Source organism: Apodemus sylvaticus, chromosome 7, assembly GCF_947179515.1.
Source record: "Apodemus sylvaticus chromosome 7, mApoSyl1.1, whole genome shotgun sequence".
Taxonomy (NCBI): Eukaryota; Metazoa; Chordata; class Mammalia; order Rodentia; family Muridae; genus Apodemus; species Apodemus sylvaticus.
Window position 1 is genome coordinate 38631825 of NC_067478.1, and position 15924 is coordinate 38647748.

General features: G+C 37.7%; 1 protein-coding gene across 1 annotated transcript; it reads right to left on the reverse strand.

Annotated features, from left to right (window-relative positions):
* Nucleotides 1-3593: 3593 nt before the first annotated feature.
* On the reverse strand, nucleotides 3594-10234 carry LOC127689682 (tripartite motif-containing protein 43C-like). The gene is given in 7 exon segments (XM_052189334.1): nucleotides 3594-4081; nucleotides 5589-5680; nucleotides 6339-6361; nucleotides 8201-8338; nucleotides 8340-8435; nucleotides 9167-9262; nucleotides 9833-10234. Coding segments are annotated over 7 exon segments (1335 nt in total).
* Between the last annotated feature and the right edge of the window lie 5690 nt (nucleotides 10235-15924).

The window sequence follows — 15924 nt, forward strand, 5'->3', positions numbered from 1 at the left end:
CTTCTCTCCATAAAAGTGGTACTTTTATAATATGGAATATTACACACCTATTTTTTAAAATGACATTATGAAATTTGCAGGAAAATAGATGGAATTAGAGAAAAACACCCTGAATGTGGTAACACAGATCCAGAAAAACTAGCACGGTGTACACTCAATTATAAATGAATATTAGTTCTTAAGTAACTGATAATCATGCTGCAGTCCACCATCCCAGAGAGGCCAATTAACAAAGAGGGCTCTACCAGGGACAAAGGTATGTCACTTATAAGGGGTAATTAGGATACATTTGAGGGGAGACTAGGGCAGGTAGGGATGGGAACAGGAGTGATCAAGTTCTCAAGGAGGACTGAAGGGAGAGTATGGGAGAGACAACTGGAAATGGATGACATTTGGAGCTGATTTAGACCGCTAGTGAAATTGAAATTCCCTGGAATCTACAAAGGTGTGCCTAAAGACCATTTTATCAATGGAGGATATAGAGTCTGGACCAGCCATATTCCATAACTACATACAGTGGTGGTACTGCAACATGAACCCAGATACAGTCCTTAGACCTACAATGTATCTGGCCAGAAAGATGTGCTGGGGCAATGGAGAAGAACTTTTGGGAGTGGCCAAATAGTGACTGGTCTAACTCTAAGCCCACAAGAGTGGGAGCCATGCCTGACACTATGTGGAAAATGAAGAACTGGGGTCTGGATAGCCAAGGACCTAGGGTAAGAAAAATAAGTCAATGAAATGATTCCTAGTGGTATTCTGCTATACTCATAGATTGGGGCCTAGTTCAATAATCATCAGAGACACTTTCCCTAGAAGTTGATGAGAGCCAATGTAAAGACTCACAGCCATTCAATAGGTAGAGAGAGAGCCCAAATTGGAGTACTCCATTAGGTCTCTCAACTAGGAGTTCAAGGAATCCCATGCAAGTTGAGGAAGAATTATAAGAGCCAGAGGAGTCAAGGACATTAGGATAATACATCCCACAGAATCAACCAAGTAGGGATTCTGGGGGTTCACAGAGACAGAAGCAGCAATCCTGGAGCATTGGTCTGTGCTTAGGTCCTCTGCATGTTATGGCTTTTAGCTTGTGGATTTGTAGGACTCCTAACAGTGGATAGAGGTCTGACTCTTTTGTCTGCTCTTAAAATCCATTTCCTTCTACAGGTCTCCCTTGCCCAGCCTTTGTCTGGGAAAAAGTGAAGGAGAGGATATGATCTACCTGTATTTTATTTAAGAATAAATTTTAAAAATATATATGTATATATGTATATATGTATATATATATATATATATATATATATATATATACACACACATATATATATATGAGTATATATATATATACTTACATATATACTTATATATACACACATATAGTTTTGTATTTTACCTTATTACATATGAATTCAAAAGACCACAATAGTTAAATAAGAAAGGATCTATACTCTATAATGCTCTAAATGTGTCTAAGATGAAGGCCTTTTGCCTGCACCAAAATTACATTTGAGGAGCTTGGAACAGCAGATATGTCACTGAGTTGCTGTGACTGTTCTATTGTGATTTTTATTTTCCCTCACTTTTATTAATTTACGGCAACTTCATATATTGATTATTCACCCATGAACTCTCCTTCTACACCCTCTTCATTTGTGTGAATATTTTGAGGTGTTCTGGTGATTTGGATGGTATGGTGTATCTGCCTCTTCTGCAAAATTTCCTGAGTGTTAGACAAGTGTTAGATATGAAGATGTTGCATTGTTGATATATCAAAAGTGATGTTTTATGAGTGGAAAAAACTTTCAGGAAATTTGGGAATTTAGAGATCCTCCAGAATTCTGTACATTATATAAATGCAACACTAACATTTGCTTTTCCTTTTCCTAATAGAAATGAGCACATTAGAAACACAAAACACAGCCAGGCAGTGGTGTCATGGGCCTTTAATCCCAGCACTTGGGAGGCAGAGGCAGGTGGTTTTTTGAGTTGCAGGCCAGCCTGATCTACAGAGTAAGTTCTCGGGCCAGAGCTATACAGAGAAACCCTGTCTCAAACACCTCCCTCCAAAAAAAATTCCAGAGAAAACAACTCATCCTCTTTGAGCTTAATGTCTCTATATTTTGAGATCTTATTGAACTGCACTATTGTTGATTATTCTTCTCAAATACCTGGTGCTGGCCAAGTAGTCAACACGTGGCATTTCTTATGTCTACTGTGTTTCTAAAATAATATTTGCAATAAGACTCTTAAAGGGACACTCTAATTTCTCAGGCCTCTGTATAGTCCTTGGTGTAATATTCTGGTCAGAGCATTGGCATCACATGAGTCAAACTCTATGTGAACAAAGAAATGTTCAATGCAGTAAATTATCCATATGTTGGGATATTAAGAAGTGTAACTTAGATTAAGCCTTTAGGAACAACATGAGAAAGACAGAGGGAACCATACTGGCTAACCAAAAGGAAGGCAAAAATTTGAGAATTCATTTCTGAAAGTCTAGGATGATGAAAGAAAGTAGCCTTAGATGGACATTACAATCTCCTTCTCTTAGCATTCTCAGGTGCACAGGACACTCTAGCAAACCACCAATGAGAGGTTTCTAGAAGAGGATTCCAGCTTTTGAATGTCAGAAAATATTTGTGTGCTCTCAGAGACTGGAAGAATATTCGATATTTAAAGCTGTTTTATGTTGGGGACCATTAATTAACATTTTTCAAGTGTGTCCCCAAAATAAATCAGCTGTAAAATAATGAAAGTGAAAGAAGAGGGGGAAACTTGTTTTTTTTTTTTTCTAGAAAAAAAAATCCCTTCTCTCTGAAGGATGAAAGCATAGCTTTATCAATCACAGATAGCACATAATTATATTTATTTAGAACAAATAGTGATTCAAGCTTTTATTGATCAACAAAACTGCCTATAGTATATCTTTGTTTCTCTGCTTGACACCATTAAGTTAGAATCGCACAGATACATAATATTTTAATAGTCCTGGAATCCTCCTTTGTATCCTGAGCACACTTAAATTTCTAATTCTACAGTAGATCTTAGATTCTAATTAATAATTCTTACAAGTATGTAAAAACAAAGGAAAGCAGTACCCACTGTGAAATTAACTATTCTGGGAGGAACATGTGGACCACAGATAAGAAGAAAGCACTCACCCATCTTTTACATTTAATATCATTGTGATATTTGTTTTAATTAGGTTTTGACTGCTGTCAACAGACGCCAGGACCAAGGCAAGTCTTAAAAAGGACAATATTTAATTGGGGCTGGCTTACAGGTTCAGAGCTTCAATCCATAATCATCAAATTGGGAGCAAGGCAACATCTAGGCAGTCATGATACAGGCAGAGATGAGGATTCTACATCTTCATCTGAAGGCTGCTAGTAGAAGACTGGCTTCCATAAGGCTAGGATGAGGGTCTTAAAGCCCACACACTCAGTGACACTCATACTCCAACATGGTCACACCTTCTAATAGTGACACTCCCTGGGAAAAGCATATGCAAATTATCACAATATTTAATCACAATAAAGGGAGGACCCATTACCATAGAAAGGCGCTAGCATACTAGATATGGCTTCCTATGATCATGTGTAGATGGTACAGTAGTATGGCCTTACAGTGTAACCGAAATTTCTAGGGCAGTAGCTGTATATAAGGGAACTCTTGGCTACATCCAGGAAACTCACAAATCCACCCTCACAATCAAGGAACACACCGACCCGGCCAGCTGGCTTCTCTATATAGTGGTGCAATGATGGGCAGGTGGTGAGAAGATTGTAAACATCACCGTCCTTCAAACACACAAGAAGAAATGCACCTTCAGATCCAATATTAAAGTTTCTCAACCAGAAATTGTAACAGACCCCTACAGCCCATTGCTCATGGTCCTTTAAATCCAGTTCCCAGTAATATTTTCCAGTGGTAAAGCTCTCTGTTCCCCAGGAAGTACGATAAGATCCAGGTACATCCAGAAATGGATAGTCATTGTGATGTCTAAAGCTGAGTCTTCTGAAATTAAAAAGTTGTCTTGGCTGGCAGTTGAACAGGACTAAATTTTGAAAGAAAATTTTCACTGTGGGAAAAGACAACATTTTCGTTAAAACAAATATTTACATTTGTCAGTTGACAGAGAGAGGGGTCCCTAGACATTTTCTGGGTTTTAAAAATAGAAAGCCTAAGACAGGAAGTGTAGGTATAGCCCAGGTAAATCAAAGTCAAGAGGTTTCCCAAAGAAACAGAATGAGCACATAATGAAAACTGCTTTGAAAATCTGTAGAAGCTGCAAAGGTGGAGGCCACAGCACAGAACTGCACAGTTCTGTCAGGGGCTTTAGTTACACTGGGCAAGCAAGCTGTGTTCAGTGTAATGAGGACCCCTGAAGGCTGTACCCCTGGGTCTCCATGAAAAGTTATTCCTAAGTCATAGGTCATGATTGCTTTCATCTTATGGTTTTGATTTTCATCCCACTATGCAGATTTGTACGATAAATCTAAGCATGCATTAGCCGTTGCTCCCTAGTAGCAATTGTCCGCATTTAAGTAAATCCTGGTTGCTCTGATATTCTTTCCCTGTGATGTTACAATCCATATTTGGTCTGGCAGTGTGATTCAGATTGCCCCATGTCTTTTCAACTTGTTTTTTATTATCATCATCGTCATTGTTATTACTATTATCATTACTACTACTACTACTACTATTATTATTATTGTATTTATGGATTTTAGATTTTTCAAAACAGGGTTTCTCTGTATACTCCTGGCAGTCCTGGAACTCATTTTACAGACCAGGCTGGCCTTGAACTCAGATATCTGCTTGCCTCTGCCTCCAAGAGTGCTGGGATTGCAGGCGTGTGCCACTACCCCAGGCTTTGTTCTATTTTTTATTGCATGTGATAGATGACTTTTTTGTGATCATTTCCGTAGTTTCTTTGAGATAGGATTTCTTGCTATATACTCTTGACTAGCCTGGAACTCACTATGTCAATTTATCTGGCCTAAAACTCTTGGGCAATCCTCCTGATGCCATGTTTTTAATATTGGGGTTACAAGGTGGTGCCACGATATCTTGTAAATTTTTAATCTATGGACTATAATACACTTTAAAAATTCAACTGATAGCTGAGCATGGTTTCATATGTCATTAATTAAAGCATTCCAGAGCCAGAGGCAGGTGGATCTCTGTGAGTCCAAACCAAGTCTGGTTTATAGAGCTGGTCCCATGATAGCCAGGGATACAAAGAGAAATAATATCTCCAAAATAAAAAAAATATTCAATAGCATAAATATTTAATAAAAACATACAGATATTTTAATGGCTTAATATATATTAAACTGTCCTGAATTAATCATTCTGTGTGTCTCAAAGAACAAATGAAACTATATTTTTCAGCCTGAATCATGTACATCATTAAATTAGTATTCATTAATCTTTGCTTGTAAAATGACCTTCTGCCTAAATATGATTACAATGTGGCTTAACTAGACCAATCTTTTTAGGGAATTAAAATATTCATTGTACAAATGTTATCTCACAGTTCAAGGGCACCTCTGGACATTAATTATATCACTGCTGACACTCACCTTGGAAGCGGTTGAACCTTGCTGCCAGCCCAGTATTGGGATGGGCACTGAGTTTTGGTTTCACACACTGTGTCAGCGGCACTGACTCACTCCTGCAAGGAGAAGACATTGATTGGCATGTACTACAGATATCACCCCAGTGATGAGGAGAAATCTTCACTAGGATCCAAGTATTAAAACCTTTGTCATACAAATTTACAAGTGAAGTTCAATCTCAGGAACCAATGGTGAAGGGAGAGGACAGGCTCCTGAGAGTGCTCCTGTGTCCCGCACACATGTGCACTCACTTAGGGATTCCTAACAAACCAAATTGAGAAAAGGAAACACTTACCTGAACATTTTTCACACAGAATATTTTCTGGTATTAAAGAAAGCCCATGGTCAGGAGACAGGGTGGTTTCCTCTTAGATGCTCTTTCTGAAGCCCTTCCTGTTACCAACCTCTTCCCTATGCTTCCAGCCCTTTTCTTCTACTACCAGGAAAGTACAGCCCATGGGCCTCAATGATTGGGATTTGAAAACAACAAATTTTAGCTCAACCCCATTACATACACACTTCATTCATAGGGAAAAAGAAAAGACACTGTCTGGTGAAGGCAAACAGGCTTCATATCCATGAAAACAATCCCAAAGTCATCATCCATAAACAAATATTTTCTATGTAAAGTATATCTATAAATTGCTAAGAAGGCTTGTCCAGCTTTGAATGATAGTTCATAGTATCCTGGTTTACACTGAGGATTAAACTCACCTTCTGAACCAGTCATCCAAATCCTGCAAACAAAACAAGGGAAGATATCTGAAGAAACAGCCTACAATGTATTTCTATATATACATAAAGATTTATTTTAGAGACTAATTTATTCATTTTATGTATTTGAGTATAAGGTTGCTCCCTTCAGACACACCAGAAGAGGGCATTAGATCCCATTACAGACAGTTGTGAGCTACCATGTGGTTGCTGGGAATTGAACTCAGGATTACTGGAAGAGCAGTTAGTGCTCTTAACCACTGAGTCAACTCCCCAGCCCATAAAGTTTTTTTTTCTTTCTTTTCCTTCTCTGTTTATAAATTTGTTCCCTTCAACATTCCACATAAAAATTAAAATATATTCAACAAACACCTACTGGTTTATATTGTTAGTTACTGCAGTCAGCAGTGGAGCAATGGAGACAGAATAAGAATAATATAAGAGTTTATTTTGTCTTTAGAAAACTTCCCACTTCCTTATTTGGCAAGAACTGGACAATCTCAGGACCAAGCTTATTACTATGATACAGATAACACAGTGCTTAAAGCATGGAATGAGGACTTGAGGGTTTTATTCTGGAGTCTTACACATCCCTCTTGACATCAACAATAAGTGACTTATTGTCAACAAGCAATACCATTTTTATTGTAAAAAATGAAGACATAATAATATAGGCTTTGGAAATACAGAAAATGGTATTTAATTCAGGGGCTTAATGGTATTCTGTGTACATTGTCCTAAATATCTTAATGAAATGCAGGTTGTTTACTTAGAGTTTAGAATTCCTCAGGTACTGTCATTGTCATAATTTTAGAGCTGGAAAGGCCCCTTTCTTTGTCTTCTCACAATCTTATATATATATATATATATATATATATATATATATATATATATATATATATATATATATATATGACCTTCACAGCATTTGAACCATATAATTTTAATTCATTGTGTGTTGTCTTCACCATTTAACCATAGTCCTTTAAAGTTAACCATTGGGCCTTCTTCACCCTTTTTTAATTACTTAGCCAGTAAGTAATATTTACTGAAATTTAACTGGCAATTCTGAATCATTGTCTTCTACATTTTGCACACATGGAAATTGATGCTTAACAAGAAGAACCATATATAAAGAAAATTCAGTCATCACTACACTGATTCACCCTGCAAATGTATTTTCAAGTCCCAGGATAATGCCAATGAAGTTGATTAGCACAATGGGATGAATTTTTAATGAAATCAGGCTGTGAGAATATTTGAGAAGCATATGGGTAGGAGTTATACACTGCTTTGTAACAAGCAGCTGTCTGTAAATAGGGCTTTCATTGATCTTGTACACAAAGCATAGGAAACTTTCATTAAGGGTACTTCAAAACTGAGGCCTAACCCCTACATGGTGCCTCATATCTGTAATCTTAGAATTTTAGGTTTAGGTCTCTGGAATCCTGTGAATCCCAGGCCATTGTGCACCACAAAAGAAGAACATATACCAAATCCCCCACCTCCCAAAGAAAGCTCAAAAACACAGCTTTCAAACAGAACAAACTTATGGTAGACTACCTTAAACTGCACTAACATCCAAGGGGAGGTAAAATGGAGTGTTTGGTAACAAGAATCACTTAATTTGGTGTTTCAAAGACACAAGCTACAAAAACAAATAAATGAGATATTCCATATGGAATCTGCTGACACAATGTCAACAAGCTTGCTCTTTTTAGGTTATTACAGAAATTATCTCTCCAGATTTTTCTTAAAGCCTGATAATAAGTACAGGGGATATAGAAAGGAATCTCAAATGTAACAGTCACAGGTGTGGGCCTCAAATAATCAATCTGTTTCAAGCACTCTTCCATGCTTACCTGCAGCAGCAACACCTCATATGGCTTCTGGGACATGGCAATCAGCTCCTGATACATTTCTATTAGTTGACTCCTCTTGTGGACCATCATGGCTTCACTTTTCTTAAACTCTTCTACAATAATGTTACTTTGATTTTTTCATACATGCCATATATTGATTCTCTTCTTCTTCGAGGGGTGGATATAGTTTGCTATACTCTGACCTGATCATTTCCTCCCGTAGGGTTATATAGTCCTGAAGGAAAAAGAACATGCTAGATCACATCTAGAGAGTATTTGGTCCTCTCCACTGAGTTCTTCTATGTTTAAATTCAACTACAGGATCCGATCAGGGTGCTGCACACACTAATTTACTGTCCCCACTTTTCAGAAAATGTCAATTATATTATTATACTTTGTTATTAATAGCAGTAGTAAACAAATCCATCCTTTTCCCTTACCATTTTCTTCTATTAAATGAGTTTCTGAGATATCTGGGAAAAAAAGATTTTGATTCATAATATATTCACTCTAAAACACAACTTTGGGCCAGGCAGTGGTAGTACACACCTTTTATCCCAGCAGGCAGATTTCTGAATTTGAGGACAGCCTGGACTACAGGTTAAATTCCAGGACTGCCAAGGATTCACAGAGAAACACTGTCTCAAAAAATCAAAAAAGGAAAAAAAAAAGGAAAGGAAAAAAATGCAACTTTGCACATACATAGTAACTGAAATTCCAAATGGAGTCATTCAGTCTGATGTACTCTGCTAAACACTCAGAAAACACCCATTAATATCAAACTTTTCTGCCACATGGCCAAGCCGTTCTCTGTTTATTCAAAATTGGATTTTGCCTTTAAGAATGTAGGGTTAACAAAAAAACATTTCCTAGCATCATCTCCCATGTCTGATCCTCCAATTGTGAATGACCAAGTTTGCAAGATATCTGCGTCTGGTTGACTTTACACATCAGGCTCATACCCACCAACCATCCAGGAATTGTTCTCCTCTCTGCATTCACATTCTCCTGCTGATCTTGGATCTTCTGCAATAAGGATGCCATTTGCTTTTCAAGTTTCAGCTGTAATATATAAATTAATTCATTAATTAGTAAATATCATCATTAGATAAATAATGAGTTATCTAACAGAGAAACTCTAGCACTGAACAAAATTAATATAGAGGTGGTAGAAGGATCACAGTGCTGTTTATTTTTATTTTTAGTAAATATTGAACTTTAGTTTTCAGAACATAGAATAACAAAACACAACCACCCTGTGCTCAAGTAAAGTGATGGATAAATAGCATTTGATTGGGATCCCCACATCCTTCTAACCAGCTCATTCCAATGTAGTTTTGGGATTTTAGTCTCATGTCACAAGGACTTTTTAAAGATGTAAATTTAGAACAATTATAATTTTCAGTGACATGAATATAATGAATCATGTGACTAAAAATGAAATTTATACTTATGCACCTCTCAAGGAATGTTTACATTTTATAGTCATCCCTCATTCCCTCTTGAAAAAGTGCCAAGATTTGGAGTACAATGGATTCCTAAGAACCAGGACAAGCCTCTCCCTGTGGTGTGTTAAGCCTCCCTCTCTCAAGCTCTCATCCTTTTTTTTTTTTTTCTATAAGCATCGCTTACCATTTGCTTTGTAACACGCAGTTCAATGGTGCAGTGTCTGTGACCTCTGTGATCCTGGGATTCAGAACACAATTGACAGAGGAGGGCCCTGCTCTCACCACAGAATTTTATCTTTCTCTCCTTGTGGATCACACACTTGTGATCGTCAGAATTCAAATACTTCATGATCCTCTGTTCTCTCACATTAGATACCCGTGTCTTCATAGTGATATTATTTATGAACATCCGATGGGATGGTTCCCTACATGTAGGGCAGAGGTCTGGGATTCTGATATCTTCTGAAGAAAGGATGAGACAGGCCTTGCAGAAAGTATGGCCACACCTTAAGAAGACTGGATCCATAAAGATGCCCCGGCAAATCAAGCAAGTGAGTGTTTCCTGGGAGGTTTGCAAAATGTCCATTTTTCTGAGGGGAAAAAAGTAGAATTATTATTATTGGACCAGAGAGGAGTAAGAGACTAGACAAAATTTGATTTAACTTGTGATTGAATTCTGATTATGGCAATAAAGACTTTTTTATATTTTATCTTTCCCCAAGAACTTTCCCCTACGTATTGCCTGACACCATTTTAGATCTACCATGTACATTCTTACTGAAGACTTCAGCCAAATTGTTATGTTTTTAAAGGCCAGAGACATTCCTCTTCATTGTTATACAGAAAGAAATACCATATTGAGGAGTGATCCAAGTCCTTCTGGTCCATAGGCCAGCCTTTTACTGCAGGCATGTGAGTAAACAGCTCCTTCATTTGTTGTCTATTCCATAAAATACACATTACTGCATGCCTTCTCTACTAAATACTTTTGTTTGGTATCTGACTATTACTGTCTTATTATTCAGATTTGACTGCCCCAACCCTTAAATCTTCATGGGAAATATCACTCACTTCTCTTCTTTCTGCTACAAAAATGCCTAAAATAATAAGAATTTATGCTGTCTCCTACTTCAAGGATATCATGGTGGGGAAGAAATCGTGGCAGGAGCTCAAGGCAGCTGTTCTCATGACTTCCAAAATCAGGAAGCAAAGAACAAAGGATTGGGATGAGAAGCCTTCAAGCCATGGGCTGGAGGAATGATCTCACCAACATTTAGTGTGGCTCTTCTCAACTGAATGAATCTAATCAAATAGATTTTCACAAATATATCAGGTCATTTCTATAGCAATCATGCTCCCCTCAAGTTGAACACAAGGGGAATTCTTTTTTTTTAAAATATTTATTTATTTTTTATATATGTTAGTACACTGCACTGTCTTTAGATACACCAGAAGAGGGCATCAGATCCCCATTACAGATGGTTGTCGTTCCTGGGAATTGAACTCAGGACTTCTGGAAGAGCAGTCTATGCTCTAAACTGCCGAGCCATGCCTCCAGGACAGGGGCAATTCTTTGCAGACACTTGTTTATTTTCCCCAAACACAACTCCTGCCTTGAGTTTTTTGGGAAGAAATCTTGAGGCATAAATGAAACTCTCATGTTTATGTGAGACTTGGTTATCTAACAGGTACACATTTCCCATTTCTTAACTTTTACATGTAGAAATAATCTCAGGCCCATCAGTGGAGGTGCATGCATTTAATCCTAGCACTTGTGAGGTAGAGGCAGAGACACGTGGATTTCTGAATTCAAGGCCAGCCTGGTCAACAGATTGAGCTCCAGGGCAGCCAGGGCTGCAAAGAGAAACCATGTCTTGAAAAACCAAATAAGAAAAAAGTAAAGAAAAAAAAGAAAAATGGAAAGAAAGAAATAAAGGAAGGAAGAAAGGAAGGAAGGAAGGAAGGAAGGAAGAAAGAGAGAAAGAAATTAAGAAAGAAAGAAAGAAAGAAAGAAAGAAAGAAAGAAAGAAAGAAAGAAAGAGAGAAAGAAAGAAAGAGAGAGAGAAAGAAAGAATCGGTTTGATTTAGGCAAATTTTGTCAAAATAATTAAGCTTCTGCAGTTAGACACGTATGGAATCAAATGACTTTAGCTGGTGTTCTGTGTAATGCAAATTGCAGTACAAATATTATCAACAGTCAGATTAGCAAAAACATTGGTACTTTAATGCTGCCTTCCTTAATTAACTAATGATCTTTTTTTTCTTTGGGATTTTTTTCTGTATATTAGACATTTCGCTACAAAACAAGAACACAGAAATAACACAGATCAAACACAGAAATAAAAAATTGCATCTAATTTTAATCAGAATGCTCTCTTCTGAATAAGAGAGTGGTTAGTGTTCTCTACTTTAATTACCTGTAACATTCCAATCTAACATACCAAACTCTAGGAGGAATAGCCAATTCTACCATGGTCATACACTTAAGTACCCATTTATACTGTGAGATCTTCCCTCGTATAATTTACAACAGAAGAAATATTAAAAATCTTTTACTGAAAATTGAGTTTTTACTTTTTTACTTTCCTAAATGTCTTTAAACCATTCAGAGCTTTTGTTAAGCATAGAATGCTCTTGAAATATTTTAGAATTTAGACAATGAACAAAATTGAAAAGTATCATGAAACTATCTCTCTATACAATACATCAGATCAACTAAAATGTCCATAATGATAAATTTAAAATTATCTAAAAAAAGAAAAAAAAAAAGCAGGCTGTGGTGGCACATGCGATTAATCCCATCACTTGTGAGAAAGAAGCAGGTAGATTACTTGAGTTCAAGGCCAGCCTAGTCTACAGAATGAGTTCTAGGACAGCCAAGACTATACAGAGAAACTCTGTCTCGAAAAAAACAAAATAAGTAAATAAAAAATAAAATTATCTACAACCTTAAACCAGATTATATCCCAAGAAAGAAATCCAAATGCAAACTGAGATAGGTTTCACTGAATAGCAAAACCAATTTCTAAGCAAACAACTGTTTGTATTTAGTTAAAAATAGGAACTATGAAGAAATTTTCTCTTGTAAATTGTGTACTTACCCAAGCAATTATCCCGGTGCGCATCAATGCTTGGTAGCAATTCAATAAATACTGGCTCAGTTCTGAGATCAGATCCTCAGAGCTTGGGGGTGATAGGTCTAGCAGTGCCTGGAACTGAAGTTTGGAAACACACTGTGTCTGATCTGGAAAGAATAAACCTGGTTTGCCCCAGGACTGTGCTTAGAGTCTCTAAAGACCACTCCCACTTCCTCCCTTGGTGACTTTTAATAAAGCTTCCAATAGGAGTGCTTCTCTAAGTGGGATTATCTAAATGGATTAAAAATTGAACTACTACCTTGGCCATTCTCAACAGACAAATCTACCCCAAGGGATTTCCTGAATCATGTTTAGCTGGGTGTGGTAGCTCACACATTTACCCAGAGTCCAAGGAATTAGAATGCTGAAGGAGGAGGATCTCAACTGCTACTTTTTCCAAGTCTACACCATTTACTCACTTTCTGTTCTAAAAGGGGTGAAAATACCTGAAACTCCCTCTATTTACTTTTCACAGTATATAGTGACTGTAGACTTCAAAGATGCCTAACTGCCCATCTGTTGAGTTCATATTAACCAGACAGTTGTGTGTTAATGTTGTAGATATGAAATATCTACGAACTTTCCACATCTCAGTCAGGTTTTTGCTTGCTTTGCACCTGGATGATTTATTTTTTTAATATGTTTTTAGTTAAAATAAAATTCCATAGTTTTCCCTCTCCCTTCCATTCTTACAGGTCCTTTATAGAGGTGGCTAGCAGAGCTTTGGCTAGGATTTTAGGAAGATTCTCAAAGCTCAAATGTCAGGGTTTAAGTAGTTTTTTCCCCCTCAAATGATTTAGTCAAGAGGGAAAAAATCCTAACAAGAAAAATTCCAGCCCCTTGAGTTATTCTTAATTCCAGATGTAGTCAAATTGCTACCATGAACAGCCATCACAGGGGATGAACACTTTGTATTGGGTGATCAGTTAGAAAGCTTATCCCTGATACAGGCTAATTCATTGTCTAGGTGTCAGAGCTAAGGTCTTCACCTCAGCAGCCAAAGAGCAGAGAAGCAGAATACCTGCCCCTACTCACTCCTTTCTTTTATTCCTGTGTGCCTAATCTATTGGATGGATGCTCAAAGGATGGCTTTTCCCTCTTGTTCTCTGAAAGGCCTTCATAGACATACCCAAGGGAATAGCCTGTTGATTTCCTAGGCACTTCTTCTTATCATTGAAAATAAACTTTTCTCATGAAGAGGGGCTTCCCATTCACAGCTGCCCATTACTAGGTTAGATGAACTACAGAGAACAAATTCCTTTAATATGTAGAGACATTCCATATTTTTTCTAACTCTAGAAAATCTTGAAGAATACAGAAGTTGACACTGGGGACTAGGTTATTACTGTGATAGACTTTTTCATGTTTATGTTTGGAGAAATGTTGATTTGGTGACTTTGGATTTGGAAAGCAATGAAGTGTTTTAAATTGGGTTTAGTGAACCATTCTAATAGGAATATGGAAGACATTGGTGCTGAGGGTGATTTGAACTGTGGGAGAAGGATCTCATTATGAGGCCTAGAGGCTGCTCTTGTGATATTTAATGAAAAAATATGCCTACATTTTGCCCTAGGTTTTTTTTTATTTTGCCCTAGTTTTAAAAGTCTTTATGATGGTAGGTTGAAGAGACTCAGATTAATTGCATTGACAATGGAAATCTCAAAAATGCCGAGCATAGACTTTGTTCTCTATTTAAGTCTCACGAAGAGTTTTGAAAATGTATATCAAACTTTGAAAGAAAAAATATAAAATGTATTATTCAAGTATTAAAGCGGCACCAGTTGGCCAGTGGTGGTGCATGCCTTTAATCCCAACACTTGGGAGGCAGAGGCAGATGAATTTCGAAGTTTGAGGCCAGCCTGGTCTACAGAGTTAGTTCAAGGACAGCCAGGGCTATACTGAGAAACCCAGTCTTAAAAACAAACAAACAAACAAAATCAAAAACAAAAAATCAAAGGAGTGTTGCTCTAGGAATCGAAATGGAGCTTGATCCTGATTTCAAGGATACATTGAATTGAGGAGTGGTGGTCTTGGAGCAAGATCCCTCCCAACTAAATTTTGATCCAGGCATGTTGATACATCCCTTTAATCCCACCTTTAAGGAGACAGAGCCACACAGTCCTCAGAGATCAATCTACAGAGCAAGTTCCAGTACAGGAAGGTTTAGATAGTGAAGGAGGTGGCAAACAGAAAGCTAGTGATAATGAAATAGAACAAGGGGAAGAAAGTTGAGATTGGGCACCATGAAGGGGGCATATGAGAGGCTATTGGTGAAGCCTAATTGCAGTGGAAGACTCTCTTAGTAAGGGTTTCACTGCTGTGAACAGACACCATTACCAATGCAAGTTTTATAAAAGACAACATTTAATTGGGGCTGGCTTACAGGTTCAGAGGTTCAATCATTTGTCATCAATGCAGAAACATTGGCAGCATCCCAGCAGATATGGTGCAGGAGGAGCTGAGAGTTCTACATCTTCATCTGAAGGCTGCTAGTAGAAGACTGATTTCCAGGCAACTAGTTGAGGGTCTTAAGCCCATACCCACAGTGACAAACCTACTACAACAAGCCCACAAATCCTAATAGGGACACTCCCTGGGCCAATCGTATACAAACCATCAAAAAGACCCATCATATTGGAGATTCCAGTACCATCGGCTGACTGCACCATGAATATCAGCAGCCATGGCGTGGAGGGGAGTCAACCAGAGCCTAGAGCGCTAAAGAGGGAAGAACTGGAGATAGAACCCAAGCCTTTTGGAGCAGCCTCAAAGATCATGTGTAGATCTCAGACATTGGAACAAAAAGCTGTGAAGTTCCAAGATGTCAGAACCTTGAGGTACCTGCCAAGGAAAGCTGTTAACACAGAGTAGAAGCAACTCAAAAGAGTAAAGTTTGTTGCTGCTGTATACCAGAGGTGCCAAGAGCAGTCAATAAGGATGAAGGGAATTGGAGATGTGAAGAGTGATTTGACATCATACATGGAGACGTGAAGTTTGGAGGGTGCCCAACTGGTTTTCTGTCTTGCTTTGGGCCAGTATTTATAAGTTTATTCAGAATTACAGTTAAGAGACTGCACAAATCTCAGAAGAGATCTAGAACTTTTTAATATTGTCAAAACTACTATAGACTGGAGATTTT